At 46.0% G+C, this 18,903-nt stretch overlaps 1 protein-coding gene across 2 annotated transcripts in view; it reads right to left on the reverse strand.

Moving 5' to 3' along the window:
- Positions 1 to 496: 496 nt before the first annotated feature.
- Positions 497 to 18,903, reverse strand: part of LOC106610271 (fatty acid synthase) — a 44,066-nt gene continuing 25,659 nt past the window's right edge. For both annotated transcript variants that reach the window (XM_082978156.1, XM_082978157.1), the window contains exons 21-43: positions 18,644 to 18,847; positions 18,067 to 18,383; positions 17,511 to 17,912; positions 17,135 to 17,299; positions 16,937 to 17,052; positions 16,611 to 16,765; positions 16,196 to 16,399; positions 15,935 to 16,085; positions 15,362 to 15,540; positions 15,143 to 15,262; positions 14,133 to 14,255; positions 13,808 to 14,031; positions 13,360 to 13,558; positions 12,868 to 13,019; positions 11,486 to 11,577; positions 10,851 to 11,245; positions 10,492 to 10,680; positions 10,187 to 10,414; positions 8,007 to 8,065; positions 7,755 to 7,907; positions 4,096 to 4,194; positions 2,369 to 2,620; positions 497 to 2,265 (exon numbers count right to left, since the gene is read on the reverse strand). In XM_082978156.1, coding sequence (XP_082834282.1) covers positions 2,128 to 2,265; positions 2,369 to 2,620; positions 4,096 to 4,194; positions 7,755 to 7,907; positions 8,007 to 8,065; positions 10,187 to 10,414; positions 10,492 to 10,680; positions 10,851 to 11,245; positions 11,486 to 11,577; positions 12,868 to 13,019; positions 13,360 to 13,558; positions 13,808 to 14,031; positions 14,133 to 14,255; positions 15,143 to 15,262; positions 15,362 to 15,540; positions 15,935 to 16,085; positions 16,196 to 16,399; positions 16,611 to 16,765; positions 16,937 to 17,052; positions 17,135 to 17,299; positions 17,511 to 17,912; positions 18,067 to 18,383; positions 18,644 to 18,847 — 4,316 coding nt within the window. In that variant the 3' untranslated portion in view covers positions 497 to 2,127. The remainder of the gene's footprint in view (positions 2,266 to 2,368; positions 2,621 to 4,095; positions 4,195 to 7,754; positions 7,908 to 8,006; positions 8,066 to 10,186; positions 10,415 to 10,491; positions 10,681 to 10,850; positions 11,246 to 11,485; positions 11,578 to 12,867; positions 13,020 to 13,359; positions 13,559 to 13,807; positions 14,032 to 14,132; positions 14,256 to 15,142; positions 15,263 to 15,361; positions 15,541 to 15,934; positions 16,086 to 16,195; positions 16,400 to 16,610; positions 16,766 to 16,936; positions 17,053 to 17,134; positions 17,300 to 17,510; positions 17,913 to 18,066; positions 18,384 to 18,643; positions 18,848 to 18,903) is intronic.

The following is an 18,903-nucleotide window of genomic DNA, read 5'->3' on the forward strand; positions in this document are numbered from 1 at the left end:
ACAAACACATGACCAGCAAAGGAATAACACCCATTTAGAGACACACGACATCTGATTGCATAAGGAACGTGTGGGGATGTATGGTCAGTTATACGCAGAGCTTGACATTAAGGTGTGAAAGGCCAGGAGTATGTCATGAATGCCCGAAGATTATAGACACTTGTGAAAAAAGCTGTTTACACACAAACGTCATAACTTGTTTAAGTGAAAGACTGACACTTGGGAGGAACCAGAAAGATCAGGCTACAGGCTGTGGTTGGTTGTTTTCAGTGAAAAATGTCACCTGCCTAATGGGACAACCACAGATCAGCCTGAACTTGCCCAGTTCACTTGCCCAGGGCAATAAAGTAACCCCTACTAAGTATTTGGTGCATAACAAGTTCTCTCATTATATTCCATGCCAACCTCTAAAATCAGTTGAATATGCTGAATACAGTACTTGCTGAGAACTATAATGTCCTTGTTAAGTTTACATAGAACAGACAGTGAGGCAGGATGTTAGTGAGAGCTCTTTATTTGGACTAATACAATAAATACAACTAGAGGAGCACACCGTCAATTTCCTCCTCCTTTTTACTGCAGCCAATCACAGGGCTCAACACAGTCACCTGACTCTTCATAGACCTGATTAGAAGTCTCAGAAGTCAGGTCAGTGTGTTGCATTCTGGGATTGGACCCAAGATCTTAGAGGACCTTTAGGGGACAGCAAAGATCATGGGAGTCAAAAACAGATAGAGGTATAAAGTTGCCTGGTAACCACAGATCTACAATAGGATCAGATTACCCTCCCAACAGTCCTAACGGGAGGACAGTAAAATATCTGTTTCTGGACTAGTGGTTAGGGGTCAATTCTACCTACTCCTCAACAAGGCCCGTTCTTCAGATCAATGATTCCACATTACAAACAAAATGGAAGCTTGGACAAACTACTACTCTTTCAGTGAGACAGTCAAATCTGGTCATGTTCAGTGGGCACCAAACATGAACGCTCATCTTCAGTTGCAAAGCATTTTGCTACGTTGTGCCCTAGTGAACACGACCACAGGTTTAGCAGGACATCACTTGTATGGCACTACCCAAATACTGGACTATTGCTCAATTTCCTTTCAAATAAGTGACAAAGAGTTTTGAAGCATTGCATGTTGACAGCAGCAATATTCAAATATTTAAAATGAGTCGTGTAACAATATTTCAGGAATGTTGGAAAATGTCTTCCCATTTAAGGAAAAGACAACAATGATAATTTAGTAACCCATTGTGGTCACATAGAACATCATACATTTTTAAACAGCAGCAACTTAAATGACTTTTTTTCTTTAAAAAAAACCCAACATCATAGAAACGTGAACTGTAGATATCTAATCAGTCCTCTTAAAAAGGTGTACTCACACAGAAAAGACAACACACACAGATCTCAACCCAGAAGAATACTGTTGTTTTCAAAAGGTTCAGTTCTTAACTGGAAAGACATGGAGTCTAGGAAACAGCTAGGTAATAAAGTCATTAACTTGATCAAATATGGCATCAGTCAAACACTTTATCCATTTCCTTGTAGCGACAGTAACACCTTTAGTTCTCAAGTTGAGGAGTCTTATGCATGTCACTGTGTGAACCTACCTTAAGTAGACCAGTGTAACAATACTACAACAGTCACCATCTCTGCAAGGCAACAAAACACATCAAAATCTACTAAAATAGGGATCATAAAAGGGTCCACCCACACAGCTTTATCATCAAGGTAACAACACACCGTTTAGCAGTTTCATAACACATCAGCTAGGTAGGTTATCTAGTCACTAGTCAGTTGGCAACACAGCCAGGCTCACACGCTAGGCTAGCAATTGGGTTGAGCCAGCGTGTTTCCAGTTGTAGCAGGATTATCAGTATGGACATTTATTCTACCATTCCAAACATGATAAAGAGACAGGATAAAAAAAGAGAGGACCTTATTGGTAGCATAACATACAGCACGTTTTGTTCCCATGGGAACATACCCTGTGGCAGCGAGACAAGCTTTAATTGGTGGGGGATTGCGTCCATTATATGTAATGATCAATGGGGTTTAGATTTGATGATAGGAGAAGTTGATGCTATTGGGGGAGAGGGCTGGAAATGGGCGGGACTGGTCTAACCCTCTCGGGCACTGATGCGTGGCTCGGCCAATGAGCTGTGGATGATGCTGCTGATAGACTCAACCCCCTCTCCTTCCAGGAAGCTGCGGTGGTCTCCCTCGATGACGTGAACCGACACCTTACCATCACACACCTGGGGAGAAACAAAACCAGTTATTATAGTAGTGTGTGTGTGTGTGTGTGTGTGTGTGTGTGTGTGTGTGTGTGTGTGTGTGTGTGTGTGTGTGTGCAATCACCTCATTCAGTTTGTAGTCGGCCCCCAGGTTGTCTCCGTAGTCGCTGCTGGCCTTGGCGCGGAGCAGGGTGACGTTGCCATGGTATTTGGTTGCCGGGACGTAACTGTCGGCAGCCTTGAGTTTGTAGTAGAATGTGGCGGCGGCGAATCGCAGGGAGTCTTTACTGACGTTCTTATGGCTGGAGGTGATGAGGTCCACCGCCATGTTGACACGGGCCTTCAGATCAGACAGAGGGAGGAGGGTCTCCAACAACTGGACAGAGAGATTTATCATTAACAGCAGACTTGTACATTTACTCAGTGAAAACAATGTACTGAGCAAATATCAAATTGGCTTTTTACCAAATTACTGGACGACAGACCACGTATTCACCATGCACACCCTAAGTGACAAACAAACAACCCGAAACAAAGGCTTTGTTGATTTAAAAAAAAACTTGACTCAATTTGGCACGAGGGTCTGGTATACAAATTGATGGAAAGTGGTGTTAGATTTTATAATGTTGTATGTTTTTCATCCATGTAAACAAACAACAAGTGTGGGGTTAAAATTGTCAAAAAAACACATTTCCACAGGGCCATGGGGTGAGACAGGGATGCAGCTTAAGCCCTGCCCTCTTAAACATATATATCAACGAATTGGCGACGACACTAGAACAGTCTGCAGCACCCGGCCTCACCCTACTAGAATCTGAAGTCAAATGTCTAAAGTTTGGGCCGATAACCAGCTAATCAAAATCCAGAAAAGAGACGTTAAATTCTACAACCACCTGAAAGGAAGTGAATCCCAAACCTTCCATAACAAAGCCATCACCTACAGAGAGATGAACCTGGAGAAGAGTCCCCTAAGCAAGCTGGTCCTGGGGCTCTGTTCACAAACACAAACAGACCCCACAGCTCCAGCACAGCAACACAATTAGACCCAACCAAATCATGAGAATACAAAAAGATAATTACTTGATACATTAGAAAGTAGTAACAAAGAAACAGAGCAAACTAGAATGATCTTTGGCCCTAAACAGATAGTACACAGTGGCAGAATATGACTGACCAAAAATTAAGAAAATCTTTGACTATGTACAGACTCAGTGATTATAGCCTTGCTATTGAGAAAGGCCGCCGTAGGCAGAACTGGCTCTCAAGAGAAGACAGGCTATGTGCACACTGCCCACAAAATGAGGTGGAAACTGAGCTGCACTTCCTAACCTCCTGCCAAATGTATGACAATATTAGAGACACATATTTCCCTCAGATTACACAGATCCACAAAGAATTTGAAAACAAATCCAATTTTGATGAATCTATTGGGTGAAATACCACAGTGTGCAATCACAACAGCAAGATGTGTGACCTGTTGCCACAAGAAAAGGGCAACAAGTGAAGAACAAACACCATTGTAAATACAACCCCTATTTATGTAAATGTATTTTCCCTTTTGTTCTTGAACTATTTGCACATATTGACAATTGAAATGTCTTTATTCTTTTGGAACATGTGAATGTAATGTTTATTGTTAATTTTATATTATTTATTTAACTTTTGCTTATTATCCATTTCACTTGCTTTGGCAATGTAAACATATGTTTCACAAGGGGGAGACAGAGAGAGACAGAGAGGGAGGTACACAGAGAGAGAGAGAGAGAGAGAGCGGGGTACAGAGAGAGGTACACAGAGAGAGAAAGAGGTACAGAGAGAGAGGGGGGGAGAGAGAGGGGGGGTGCAGTGTACCTTGCTGTACTCGATGCCAGTAAACTGCTGGATGAAGGCACACATAGCTTCAGTCTCTGCCTCTGACTCTTTACCAGGGGTCAGCTTGGATTTGTAGCTCTGAAAGGAAAATAACTTAATGTTGGTATTCCAACTCCACATAACACTACACTGTGGTTCATGTTGGTATTCTAACTCTACACTACACTGTGGTCCATGTTGGTATTCTAACTCTACACTACACTGTGGTCAATGTTGGTATTCTAACTCTACACTACACTGTGGTCAATGTTGGTATTCTAACTCTACACTACACTGTGGTTCATGTTGGTATTCTAACTCTACACTACACTGTGGTTCATGTTGGTATTCTAACTCTACACTACACTGTGGTTCATGTTGGTATTCTAACTCTACACTACACTGTGGTTCATGTTGGTATTCTAACTCTACACTACACTGTGGTTCATGTTGGTATTCTAACTCTACACTACACTGTGGTTCATGTTGGTATTCTAACTCTACACTACACTGTGGTTCATGTTGGTATTCTAACTCTACACTACACTGTGGTTCATGTTGGTATTCTAACTCCCTACACTACACTGTGGTCCATGTTGGTATTCTAACTCTACACTACACTGTGGTTCATGTTGGTATTCTAACTCTACACTACACTGTGGTTCATGTTGGTATTCTAACTCTACACTACACTGTGGTTCATGTTGGTATTCTAACTCTACACTACACTGTGGTTCATGTTGGTATTCTAACTCTACACTACACTGTGGTTCATGTTGGTATTCTAACTCTACACTACACTGTGGTCCATGTTGGTATTCTAACTCTACACTACACTGTGGTTCATGTTGGTATTCTAACTCTACACTACACTGTGGTTCATGTTGGTATTCTAACTCTACACTACACTGTGGTTCATGTTGGTATTCTAACTCTACACTACACTGTGGTCAATGTTGGTATTCTAACTCTACACTACACTGTGGTCCATGTTGGTATTCTAACTCTACACTACACTGTGGTCCATGTTGGTATTCTAACTCTACACTACACTGTGGTTCATGTTGGTATTCTAACTCTACACTACACTGTGGTTCATGTTGGTATTCTAACTCTACACTACACTGTGGTTCATGTTGGTATTCTAACTCTACACTACACTGTGGTCCATGTTGGTATTCTAACTCTACACTACACTGTGGTTCATGTTGGTATTCTAACTCTACACTACACTGTGGTCCATGTTGGTATTCTAACTCTACACTACACTGTGGTCCATGTTGGTATTCTAACTCTACACTAACACTGTGGTTCATGTTGGTATTCTAACTCTACACTACACTGTGGTTCATGTTGGTATTCTAACTCTACACTACACTGTGGTCAATGTTGGTATTCTAACTCTACACTACACTGTGGTTCATGTTGGTATTCTAACTCTACACTACACTGTGGTTCATGTTGGTATTCTAACGCCACATAACACTACACTGTGGTCCATGTTGGTATTCTAACTCTACACTACACTGTGGTTCATGTTGGTATTCTAACTCTACACTACACTGTGGTTCATGTTGGTATTCTAACTCTACACTACACTGTGGTCCATGTTGGTATTCTAACTCTACACTACACTGTGGTCCATGTTGGTATTCTAACTCTACACTACACTGTGGTTCATGTTGGTATTCTAACTCTACACTACACTGTGGTTCATGTTGGTATTCTAACTCTACACTACACTGTGGTTCATGTTGGTATTCTAACTCTACACTACACTGTGGTTCATGTTGGTATTCTAACGCCACATAACACTACACTGTGGTCCATGTTGGTATTCTAACTCTACACTACACTGTGGTTCATGTTGGTATTCTAACTCTACACTACACTGTGGTTCATGTTGGTATTCTAACTCTACACTACACTGTGGTCCATGTTGGTATTCTAACTCTACACTACACTGTGGTCCATGTTGGTATTCTAACTCTACACTACACTGTGGTTCATGTTGGTATTCTAACTCTACACTACACTGTGGTCCATGTTGGTATTCTAACTCTACACTACACTGTGGTCCATGTTGGTATTCTAACTCTACACTACACTGTGGTCCATGTTGGTATTCTAACTCTACACTACACTGTGGTTCATGTTGGTATTCTAACTCTACACTACACTGTGGTCCATGTTGGTATTCTAACTCTACACTACACTGTGGTCAATGTTGGTATTCTAACTCTACACTACACTGTGGTTCATGTTGGTATTCTAACTCTACACTACACTGTGGTTCATGTTGGTATTCTAACTCTACACTACACTGTGGTTCATGTTGGTATTCTAACTCTACATAACACTGTGGTCCATGTTGGTATTCTAACTCTACACTACACTGTGGTTCATGTTGGTATTCTAACTCTACACTACACTGTGGTCCATGTTGGTATTCTAACTCTACACTACACTGTGGTCCATGTTGGTATTCTAACTCTACACTACACTGTGGTCCATGTTGGTATTCTAACTCTACACTACACTGTGGTTCATGTTGGTATTCTAACGCCACATAACACTACACTGTGGTCCATGTTGGTATTCTAACTCTACACTACACTGTGGTTCATGTTGGTATTCTAACTCTACACTACACTGTGGTTCATGTTGGTATTCTAACTCTACACTACACTGTGGTTCATGTTGGTATTCTAACTCTACACTACACTGTGGTTCATGTTGGTATTCTAACTCTACACTACACTGTGGTTCATGTTGGTATTCTAACTCTACACTACACTGTGGTCCATGTTGGTATTCTAACTCTACACTACACTGTGGTTCATGTTGGTATTCTAACTCTACACTACACTGTGGTTCATGTTGGTATTCTAACTCTACACTACACTGTGGTCCATGTTGGTATTCTAACTCTACACTACACTGTGGTTCATGTTGGTATTCTAACTCTACACTACACTGTGGTCCATGTTGGTATTCTAACTCTACACTACACTGTGGTCAATGTTGGTATTCTAACTCTACACTACACTGTGGTTCATGTTGGTATTCTAACTCTACACTACACTGTGGTTCATGTTGGTATTCTAACTCTACACTACACTGTGGTCCATGTTGGTATTCTAACTCTACACTACACTGTGGTTCATGTTGGTATTCTAATTCTACACTACACTGTGGTTCATAACTCTACACTACACTGTGGTCCATGTTGGTATTCTAACTCTACACTGTGGTTAATCATGAGGTTAGGAGTGTTGCAGTAGAGTTCACTTTGAGGTAACTGAGTATGAATGTGCCTGAGGGCCTCTGTGTACATGTGCATCCTGTTAACATGTCATCTGTGTGTCAGTATGTAGACACATGTATCACCGATGTGTCTGTGTATCCATGTGGTCCGTGTGTGTACCCATGTGTCTGTGTGTGTCTGTGTGTGTGTGTCTGTATCCGTGTGTATATCCATGCGTCTGTCTGTATGCATGTGTGTGTGTGTGTATCCGCGTCCGTGTGTGTATCCGTGTCCGTCTGTTATCCGCGTGTGTATCCGCGTCCGTCTGTGTCTGCCCGTGTCCGTCCGTGTCCGTCCGTCCTGTCCGTCCGTCCGTGTCCGTCTGTGTATCCACGTGTCCGTAAGCGCTCACCTGTGTGTAAGCGGCGACGTAGGAGTGTGATCCGTCGAAGAGGAAGAGGTACTCTACGGTTCTACCCTGTGCCTGCAGCTGAGAACACATCTCAAACGCCACACAGGCTCCAAAGGAGTATCCGGCGATTCGGTACGGACCCTCTGATTGCACCTTTACACAAAAAAATCAGAGACAGTTATTTATAAATCACAAATTATCTATAATTTATCTAAATGTACATTACAAAGTTGTGGTTAGTATATTACGTACCTGACATATACACTCCACATAGTATGCAGCCAGCGACTGGATACTGTCCAAAGGAGCAGCTAGAGAGATGGATGGTCATTTAGATCAAGGTTAAATCAAACTTTAGTTGTCCCATGCGCCGAAAACAACAGTGAAATGCTTACTTACAAGCCCTTAACCAACAATACTGTTCAAAAAATAGAGTTAAGAATTGTTTTACTTTTAGTTTATTCAGTAAATATTAACACAATAAAATAACAATAACGAAACTATATACAGGGGATACCAGTACCGAGTCAGTGTGCAGGGGTACAGGTTAGTCAAGATCATTTGTAATGTAGGTAGTGGTGAAGTCATGATGCATAGATAATAAACAGTGAGTAGCAGCAGCTTAAAAAGAAAGGGGGGGGGGGGGGGGGCAATGTAAATAGTCCAGGTGGCGACTTGATTAATTGTTTACAACTTTAGAGCGAGAGTGTGTGGCGTAACTGTATCAGTATGAGAATGAGAGAGAGAGAGGAGGGAGTTTGTGTGACTATGAATAAAGTGGTTTGCGAAAGTATTCAACCCCCCTTGGCATTGTTCCTATTTTGTTGCCTTACAACCAGGAATTAAAATAGATTTTTGGGAGGGGGGGGTTGTATCATTTGATTTACACAACATGCCTACCACTTTGAAGATGCAAAATATTTCTTCTTGTGAAATAAGAAATAAGACAAAAAAAACTGAACTTGAGCGTGCATAACTAACTATTCAACCCCCCAAAGTCCATACTTTGTAGAGCCACCTTTTGTAGCAATTACAGCTGCAAGTCTCTTGGGGTATGTCTCTATAAGCTTGGCACATCTAGCCACTGGAATTTTTGCCCATTCTTCAAGGCAAAACTGCTCCAGCTCCTTCAAGTTGGATGGGTTCCACTGGTGTACAGCAATCTTTAAGTCATACCATATATTATCAATTGGATTGAGGTCTGGGCTTTGACTAGGCCATTCTAAGACATTTACATGTTTTCCCTTAAACCACTTGAGTGTTGCTTTAGCAGTATGCTTAGGGTCATTGTCCTGCTGGAAGGTGAACCTCTGTCCCAGTGTCAAATCTCTGGAAGACTGAAACAGGATCCCCTCAAGAATTTCCCTGTATTTAGCGCCATCCATTATTCCTTCAATTCTGACCAGTGTCCCAGTCCCTGCCGATGAAAAACATCCCCACAGCATGATGCTGCCACCACCATGCTTCACTGTGGGGATGGTGTTCTCGGGTGATGAGAGGTGTTGGGATTGCACCAGACATAGCGTTTTTCTTGATGGCCAAAAAGCTCAATTTTAGTCTCATCTGACCAGAGTACCTTCTTCCATATGTTTGGGGAGTCTCCCACAAGCCTTTTGGTGAACACCAACCATGTTTGCTTATTTTCTTCTGGACACTCTTCCGTAAAGCCCAGCTCTGTGGAGTGTACGGCTTAAAGCGGTCGCCTGAACAGATACTCCAATCTCCGCTGTGGATTTTTGTAGCTCCTTCAGGGTTATCTTTGGTCTCTTTGTTGCCTCTCTGATTAATGCCCTCCTTGCATGGTCCGTGAGTTTTGGTGGGTGGCCCTCTCTCGGCAGGTTTATTGTGGTGCTATATTCTTTACATTTTTTAATAATGGATTTAAAAAGGGTCCTCTGTGGGATGTTCAAAGTTTTGGATATTTTTTTTTATAACCCAACCCTGTTCTGTACTTCTCCACAACTTTGTCCCTGACCTGTTTGGAGAGCTCCTTGGTCTTCATGGTGCCACTTGCTTGGTGGTGCCCCTTGCTTAGTGGTGTTGCAGGATCTGGGGCCTTTCAGAACAGGTGTATATATACTGAGATCATATGCCACTTAAATAAAGTCCACCTGTGTGCAATCTAACTAATTATGTGACTTCTGAAGGTAACTGGTTGCACCAGATCTTATTTTTGGAGCGTCATAGCAAAGGGGGTGAATACATATGCACACACCACTTTTCCGTTTAGAATTTTTTTAAACAAGTTATTTTTTTCATTTCACTTCACCAATTTGGACTATTTTGTGTATGTCCATTACATGAAACACAAATAAAAATCCATTTAAATTACAGGTTGTAATGCAACAAAATAGGAAACACGCCAAGGGGATGAATACTTTTGCAAGGCACTGTACTTGTGCGTACATGTGTGTGTATGTCTTCATGTGTACCTTTGGTGCACTGCAGGCCGTAGCAGGGAACACTGAGCTTGGCGGTGAGCGTGCGGAAGGCAGCGATGGAGCCCTCTATAGGGTGGACCAGGAACAGCGGGCGCTCAACACTCTGCACCTCGTTGAGACGTGAGACCGTGGGGCTGTCTGGGTTGACCAGCATCAAACTGAGGTCCGACTCCAACAGAGAACGCACTCCTCCCTTCTTCACTGGAGACTGACGGGACTCTAGAGTGAGAGTGAGAAAGAGAGCGAGAGACATGAGCCCAAGAAACACACACACAACACACACAACACCCACACACCTGTCGTTCCTGCCGGTTGGCTGGACAGCTCTCTGAGCTTGTTGATGGTGAGCTGTCGGATCTCCCTCATCGCCATGACAATGTCGTAGTCGCGCTCCAGTGTCTGACGCACTTCCACGCCCATCAGAGAGTCCAGACCCAGATCAGCCAATGAGGCGTCAGCGTTCAGGCTGCTGACATCACGTACACCTGAGAGAGGGAGGGAGGGTGAGAAGTTACACATCATGAATACATACCAAATTAGGGATGCAAAATACTGGCCACTTTCCCAAAATTCTCAGAAATCCCAGTTGGAAGATTCCCAAAATCAGATGGCAATAAGCATGACTTCTGGAATACCAGAATGGAACCTCTCTTACCCAGTATATGAGCAACAGCATCCACCAGGTCTCTCTGTCCTGTTCCTTCGCTCTTCACCACGCTCCTCTCTGCCAGCACGAAGCTCGACATCACCGGACGACGCTCGCACAGGAAGCGGTCCAGCACCTCCAAACAGGAAGTGATGCGCTGCGGGAGAGTCCCACCCACCACCACGTCATTACCGCCCATGGTCTCCAGGACAACGCCCACGTCACCAATGGCGCCCCACTGGACAGCCAATCCAGGCAGGCCGTCGTGAAGCCGCTGCTCACACACGCGCTCCATGGCAGAGTTGGCGTAACCATAGTTACTTTGGCCGGCGTTGCCGCGGCCGCAGCTCACAGAGGAGAAGGCTACGAAGTAACTGAGGTCTGGACACATCATTCTGGTCATACTGAGGACAAAAAATAAGCATATGAGACATTCATTTTGTCTCCAAAATTTGATAATGTGGGTTTCAAATGTGAGTCTCAAATATTTGTTGCTCTAAAATCTATACTATTTTTGTTTTTCAACCATTGTCTTGGATTTCACCTTAAATTCAAACCAAACTAATTTGACTTTCTTCCGAGGCAAGCGAGGCAGAGCCAAGGTTGAGGATAACACTATATTAGGCTGGAGAATGTCATCTCACTTGTCTAGGTGGAGGGTGCCGTTGTATTTGGGTTTGTTGACATCCAGGAACAGCTGAGGAGTCAGATTCTCTAGCATACCATCCTTCAGCACCTGGTACACACAGACAGGAGAGAGACAGACAGGTTAGAGAGAGAGATGTTAAGACAGGTGAAACAGGGACAGGTGAAGGAGACAGGTGAAACAGGGACAGGTGAAGACAGGTGAAGGAGACAGGTTAAGACAGGTGAAGGAGACAGGTGAAGGAGACAGGTTAAGACAGGTGAAGACAGGTGAAGGAGACAGGTGAAGACAGGTGAAGGAGACAGGTGAAGACAGGTGAAGGAGACAGGTGAAGACAGGTGAAGGAGACAGGTGAAGGAGACAGGTGAAGACAGGTGAAGGAGACAGGTGAAGGAGACAGGTGAAACAGGGACAGGTGAAGACAGGTGAAACAGGGACAGGTGAAGACAGGTGAAGGAGACAGGTTAAGACAGGTGAAGGAGACAGGTTAAGACAGGTGAAACAGGGACAGGTGAAGGAGACAGGTTAAGACAGGTGAAACAGGGACAGGTGAAGGAGACAGGTTAAGACAGGTGAAGGAGACAGGTTAAGACAGGTGAAACAGGGACAGGTGAAGGAGACAGGTTAAGACAGGTGAAGGAGACAGGTGAAACAGGGACAGGTGAAGGAGACAGGTTAAGACAGGTGAAGGAGACAGGTGAAACAGGGACAGGTGAAGACAGGTGAAGGAGACAGGTTAAGACAGGTGAAACAGGGACAGGTGAAGGAGACAGGTGAAGACAGGTGAAGGAGACAGGTTAAGACAGGTGAAACAGGGACAGGTGAAGGAGACAGGTTAAGACAGGTGAAGGAGACAGGTTAAGACAGGTGAAGGAGACAGGTTAAGACAGGTGAAACAGGGACAGGTAAAGGAGACAGGTTACGACAGGTGAAACAGGGACAGGTGAAGGAGACAGGTTAAGACAGGTGAAACAGGGACAGGTGAAGGAGACAGGTGAAGACAGGTGAAGGAGACAGGTTAAGACAGGTGAAACAGGGACAGGTGAAGGAGACAGGTGAAGACAGGTGAAGGAGACAGGTTAAGACAGGTGAAACAGGGACAGGTGAAGGAGACAGGTGAAGACAGGTGAAGGAGACAGGTTAAGACAGGTGAAACAGGGACAGGTGAAGGAGACAGGTGAAGACAGGTGAAGGAGACAGGTTAAGACAGGTGAAACAGGGACAGGTGAAGGAGACAGGTTAAGACAGGTGAAGGAGACAGGTTAAGACAGGTGAAGGAGACAGGTTAAGACAGGTGAAACAGGGACAGGTAAAGGAGACAGGTTACGACAGGTGAGAGAGACAGGTGAGAACAGTGTACATGTAGGAGGGGGTCGTTACCATGGCAAGGTGAAAGACTCCTCCCACAGGCCCCAACCTGCAGGCCTCATTAATGAGTTGCTCCGCCCCCTCCTGGGTGCTGACGTCACTGGTCGACACCAGCACCTGCACGCCCATCCCCTGCCACTCACGCACGCGCTTCGCCTGGTAACCTAGCAACATGAACCGACAATGACAAAGGTGACTGAACTGTCACTAACAAATCAGCAGTGTGTAGCTAATGGGTGGCAGTTAGCCTAGTGGTTAGAGCATTGGACCAGTAACCAAAAGGTTGCTAGGTTGAATCCCCGAGCTGACAAGGTAAAAATCTGTTGTTCTGCCCCTGAACAAGGCAGCTAACCCACTGTTCTCTGGTAGGCTGTCATTGTAAAATAAGAATTTGTTCTTAACTGACTTGCCTAGCACAATGGCTTGGCTTTACAGAACAACACACATGTAAAAATGGAAGAGTACTAACCTAGTTAGTGGTAAAAGTTATTGTCTCTCTCTTACCGTTGCGGATGCCCGATCTGGAGGTGAGCACCAGTTTGCGGGCGCCCCTCTCCGTCAGCCAATGGGCGAGTTCCAGCCCGAAGCCACCCAGTCCCCCGGTGATGATGTAAGAGTGGGAGGCGGGGCAGAAGGTACGGCAGATGGCAGGGAGGGGTGAGCCCACCGCCTGGATACCATTACCCATCTCCTCAGAACGCACCTAGAGAAAGACATCAGATACAACACAGATATCTGACTAGAATTCAAAAGTGATGTGATTAGTAGGAATAACTGTTACAACAGCATCATAAAAGTGTAATATGTCTGTGTTGAGAGGAAAAAGAAGGCGAAAAGGGAAAAAAACAAGTGATGGAAAGGTTTAAAAAGCAAAGTGAGGAAATGGAAACATCATTTTTTGTGAGGGAGAAAAAGCAGCTAAGGAAAGAGTACAAATGGTTCAGTCACTGACCTGCAGCTGTACTTTGCCGATGTGTTTTCCCTGGGCCATGTATCTGAAGGCCTCCTCCACCTGGTCTCTCTCAAACACTGTAGTCCTCAGGGGCTTGACTACACCTCCCACAATGCCCTCCTTCAGCAGCTGGGACACCTCCTCCCACTCCCTGTTCCCCTCCTCAAACAGGGCGTCCAGTAGGATTCCGTGGAACGCCACATTCTTCAGGAAGAGAGCCATTCCTGAGGGAAATAGGAACGCAGGTCAGAAAGCTCAGCTGCAGTGGCACAGCGAGTCGGGGACAAAATGGCTGCCATGGAGAGAGCAGTTGCAGTGCACTGACCCAGAGGGGAGTTGTTGGACAGGTCGTATTTGCCGATCTCCAGGAAGCGTCCGTGTCGGGCCAGACAGCGAAGACTGGCCTGTAGTTTCTCCTCAGCCAGGGAGTTCAACACCATGTTCACTCCTAAACACAGAGACATCCAGGATACACAATACCATGTTCACTAAACACAGAGACATCCAGGATACACAACACCATGTTCACTCCTAAACACAGAGACATCCAGGATACACAATACCATGTTCACTAAACACAGAGACATCCAGGATACACAACACCATGTTCACTCCTAAACACAGAGACATCCAGGATACACAACACCATGTTCACTCCTAAACACAGAGACATCCAGGATACACAACACCATGTTCACTCCTAAACACAGAGACATCCAGGATACACAACACCATGTTCACTCCTAAACACAGAGACATCCAGGATACACAACACCATGTTCACTCCTAAACACAGAGACATCCAGGATACACAACACCATGTTCACTCCTAAACATAGAGACATCCAGGATACACAACACCATGTTCACTAAACATAGAGACATCCAGGATACACAACACCATGTTCACTAAACATAGAGACATCCAGGATACACAACACCATGTTCACTCCTAAACATAGAGACATCCAGGATACACAATACCATGTTCACTAAACAGAGACATTCAGGATAAATAAGACCACATTTAAGTGGTCCTTTGTGGCTCAGTTGGTAGAGCATGGAGCTTGCAACGCCAAGGGACATGGGTTCAATTCCCACTGGGGCCACCAATATGTAAAACGTATGCACGCATGACTAAGTCACTTTGGATAAAAGCATTTGCTAAATGGCACATGAGTGGTTGTGAGGAAGGGAGGCTGGATTTGATGGCTTAACATAGGGTACGTGTGCAAGGTATGACTGCATATTTTGATAGTTCAGTGACATGTTGGGTGTGTATAGTTTTGTGTGAGGCAAGTTTGGATAGGAGCGGATACTTAAAGTGTGTCTGACCTTTTCCCTGTGTGTGTAGCAGGACGTGCTGTTCGAAGGTGGCGTCTCTAGAGTTGCCGAAGGACTCAGCGGTGAGCTGGGGGAAACGCTCCTGTAGGTAGGCACGCTTCTCTGCTGAACCTGAGACAGAACAAACACAGGTTACAGACACACATCTGTGGCTAAATGCACTGACAATCCTGACACTAACAGGCTGAGGGTGTGGTCTCTGGTACTCACCAACAGTAGTGAAAACCCTACAGCGCTGACTGAGTGCGATGGCGATGGCAGCCTGGCCGACGCCCCCTGACCCTGAGTGGATGAGAACACTCTCGCCTGGGCGGAGCCTGCCTCGCACCACCAGCGAGTAGTAGGCTGTAGCATAGACCACTGGAACCGACGCAGCCTGCTCCAGGGTCCTAGAGAGAGAAACCTTAAGTTACTAACCATAACTTAGTCATTAGGCTAGACATCACCAGTAAATAGGTAGTCCATTCCCAGAACATCAGATTTTCTGTATTCCCAAATTATAGGAGTGCTGATCTAGGATTAGTTTCCCACTCTTAGTTATTATGATTTAAAATAGTCCTTTTTTTAACTAGGCAAGAAACAGTGGGTTAACTGCCTTGTTCAGGGGCAGAATGACAGATTTTTACCTTGTCAGCTCGGGGATTCGATCTTGCAACCTTTCGTTTACTAGTCCAACGCTCTAACCACTAGGCTACGCTGCCTCCCCCATCCAAGATCAGCACTCCTACTCAAGTGCACTGCATAGGGAATAGGGTGTCATTTGGTATCATCCCAGTGCCTCACCAGCTGTCTGGGACGTCCCAGAGGAAGCGTGTGTCAGCGTCGACGCAGGTGGCCAGGCCTTTAGCAGGTAACAGCCCCATCACACGCCTACCGCTGGGGTCACGACCTGAGAACTCCATACCCAACATGCACTGCTGCAGGGCCAGGTCACCTACAGAGAGAGAGAGGGGAGGGTAGTCAGGTTGTTGTGTGTGTATGTGTGAGTAAATCTGGCTGTGCGGGAGTTTCCCTGTGCGTTTGTCTCCAAAGTGATGTGTGTACCTGGGATGGCGTCCGGTGGCAGTTTCCCGGTAGCCAGCATGATGTCTCTGAAGTTCAGGGAGCTGTAGTAGACGCGACACAGCTGCACGTGGGGGCTGCTCGCAACAAAATGGCGGAGGGGCGAGGCGATCCAACGCAGGGAGGAGAGGTCACCGCGGGTCAACACGTTAACGTACGCTTGCTCTGTCAACTCCTCACTCAGATCTGAGATGAAAGATGTTCAGCTTGGTATTCTTGAGCCTAGGGCTAGTCTGACATCAACTGTTCTAGTATTTATCATTAGGGAAGAATTATATCATCAAGCTCCTATGCAATGACTGAATGTGTGAATTCTCTCTCTCGATATCTCAGCGGTGCAACCTTTGAGATCTTGCTAGAGCAAGAGAGAAGGCAGATGGCAGCGTGGTTGTCGTACCCTGAGAGATGAGCTGGTGTCTGAACATTCCCCAGTGTCCATCCCTGAACACGTTCATACACAAGTCTCCCTCCAGCACAGACCTCATGGAACTATGGGTAGGCTGCAGGGTGGGCGCCATAGTGGACTCACACAGGTTGGACACAAATGCACACCTGTGGGGAGAGAGAGAGCGAGAGGAGAGGTACAGCTTTAGTCTGTGATAAACAGCCAAGCTACTACCTTTCTAATATACACATCTGTGCTGCTAATACCAATTCAATCCTTTCAGATCAACAGTCTAGGGTAAGGGGCGAGGGCTTGTTTCAAACCAGGCTTTATCTCACCGTATGCGGTTGCCACCAGGCTCCTGGCGTAGACAGTTGACCATGCCCACCACCCCAGAGTGGCCCTGGGTAGCAGTCAGCCAGACCGGAGAGTCCGAGGGTTCAGCCAGCATCGCCTGGGGGGGAGAGACAGTTATAAAGGCTTATAAGCACTTAAAAAGGAGTTAACACAGACACAGAGCCACACGTTTCCCTCACCTTGAGTGTGTCCACCCACTGGTAGTCCATGCTGTCCACAGGCAGGAAGATGGGCTGTTTGCTGGGTAACCGACGGCGACACAGGAATAGGGCAGAGCCATAGAAGGACTTCCTAACAGCCACCAATTTGAGAGACGCATCAGAGAACGCCTTGTCCCACTCAGCCTAGAGAATAGGAGGACAATAACAGCTGCAGGATTAGACATAACAGGTCATCACTGAGAGAACGGTCACAGATGAGACTGTATGTATGGTCAGTTTATGGATCCTCACTAAATACTGCCTGAAGCTGATAGATCCCTGCTATAATACTTGAAGAGTTGCTAAGGGCTAAGAATAGTTCTGGGCTTCCGTTGTCCACTTCAGTACGACTGACCTGCGAGAACAGTCTCTGACGGTTGGCCTTGCTGTCCTTGGAGGTGAGGAAGGCCACCGTCTCCGACAGCGTCTCTCCCTTCAGTAGGGTGTGGAGCATCACAAAGCCCCCTTCTTTGGCCCCCGAGGCCAGGTTCTCCACCACCACCTCTGCCCCGGCCCCCAGTGGCCCCCAGGCATGGTTACACACCACCAGGTCAGCCCCTCCGACTGCTCCCCCAGGCACGGGGCCCTGGTGGGGGTCCCACTGCGCCGCTGTGACACCCAGGGCGTCCAGGGTGGTCTGATGGGGGGTCAGGAGGTCGAGGGTCATTGCCGTGGCAACGTAGTCAAGGCGGAGCATGGGCTGGATGTTGAGGAGGGGCACGGCGCGGGAGAAGAGACGACCGTCGCTGGAGAGAGCCTGAGGCGGGAGAGACAGAGCTGGGTTAGAGAGGAGAGTCTGATGGCCTAGGAGAAGTAATAAAGAATCATTCAAATAGGTTTGCTTTGTCACTTTCTTCTTGTTAAATCTCTTTATCGTGTCCCCAAACAAAGGCTTTGGAAGTCTAGCTCACCTCCAGGACTTTGATCTTCCCGGGGGTAGAGTTCTCCAGGGCTGTGTCCAGGCAGTGTCTGAGGGCTGGGCCGTCCAGCAGGCCTTGTAGCAGGGTGTCCTGGAGGAAACAACCCCTCTCCTTCTCAACAGTCTGCTCCAGCTCTGACCGCAGGTTACCGTTCAGCTCCAGACCGCACAGCAGGGACAGCAGCCGCAGCAAGCCAGGCTCAGAGGGCTCTGGGCTGGGTACAGCAGGGTCAGACACCCCCTCTAGACCAGGGATGGAGAGCTTGACGCCCTGAGGAGCCAGCTTCTTCTGCAGCTTGTAGATCAGACCTGGAGAGATGCATGAAACACAGAACATGTATTTTAAAAAGGAATCCAATTAGATCTACAGTATTTAACCCTTTGTGATTCTTTTTAGTATTATTTGCATAGGTAAGGGCTGCATAGGTACGGGCTGCATAGGTACGGGCTGCATAGGTACGGGCTGCATAGGTATGGGTTGCCATACATATTTTAAAACAGTGAAGCTGAAAGCCAAATTATTTTCTCACTGTTGGGATTATAAAGGCAACAGGAAGTAGACATCTAACCTTTGCAGTTCTTTAGTTGGTCTCCTAGTTTGTCATTGGCTGACAGGCATTCTGTCTCCAGGTAGGGAACGAACACAAATTCCTCCAGCGTGGGCGGGCTCTGTTGCTGCTGACGACGTGGCGCTACCGTGGCGTGCAGGCCGCAGATCTGGACTCCGCCCGCCACAATGTTGTCAAGGCAACGGCTGACGTGTACATCCACAGCTGGATGATGGAGAGGGAACAGTCAGAGGAAATAATAAACATACTTAATATTGAGT

Source organism: Salmo salar, chromosome 01 (assembly GCF_965601325.2).
Source record: "Salmo salar chromosome 01, fSalSal1, whole genome shotgun sequence".
NCBI lineage: Eukaryota > Metazoa > Chordata > Actinopteri > Salmoniformes > Salmonidae > Salmo > Salmo salar.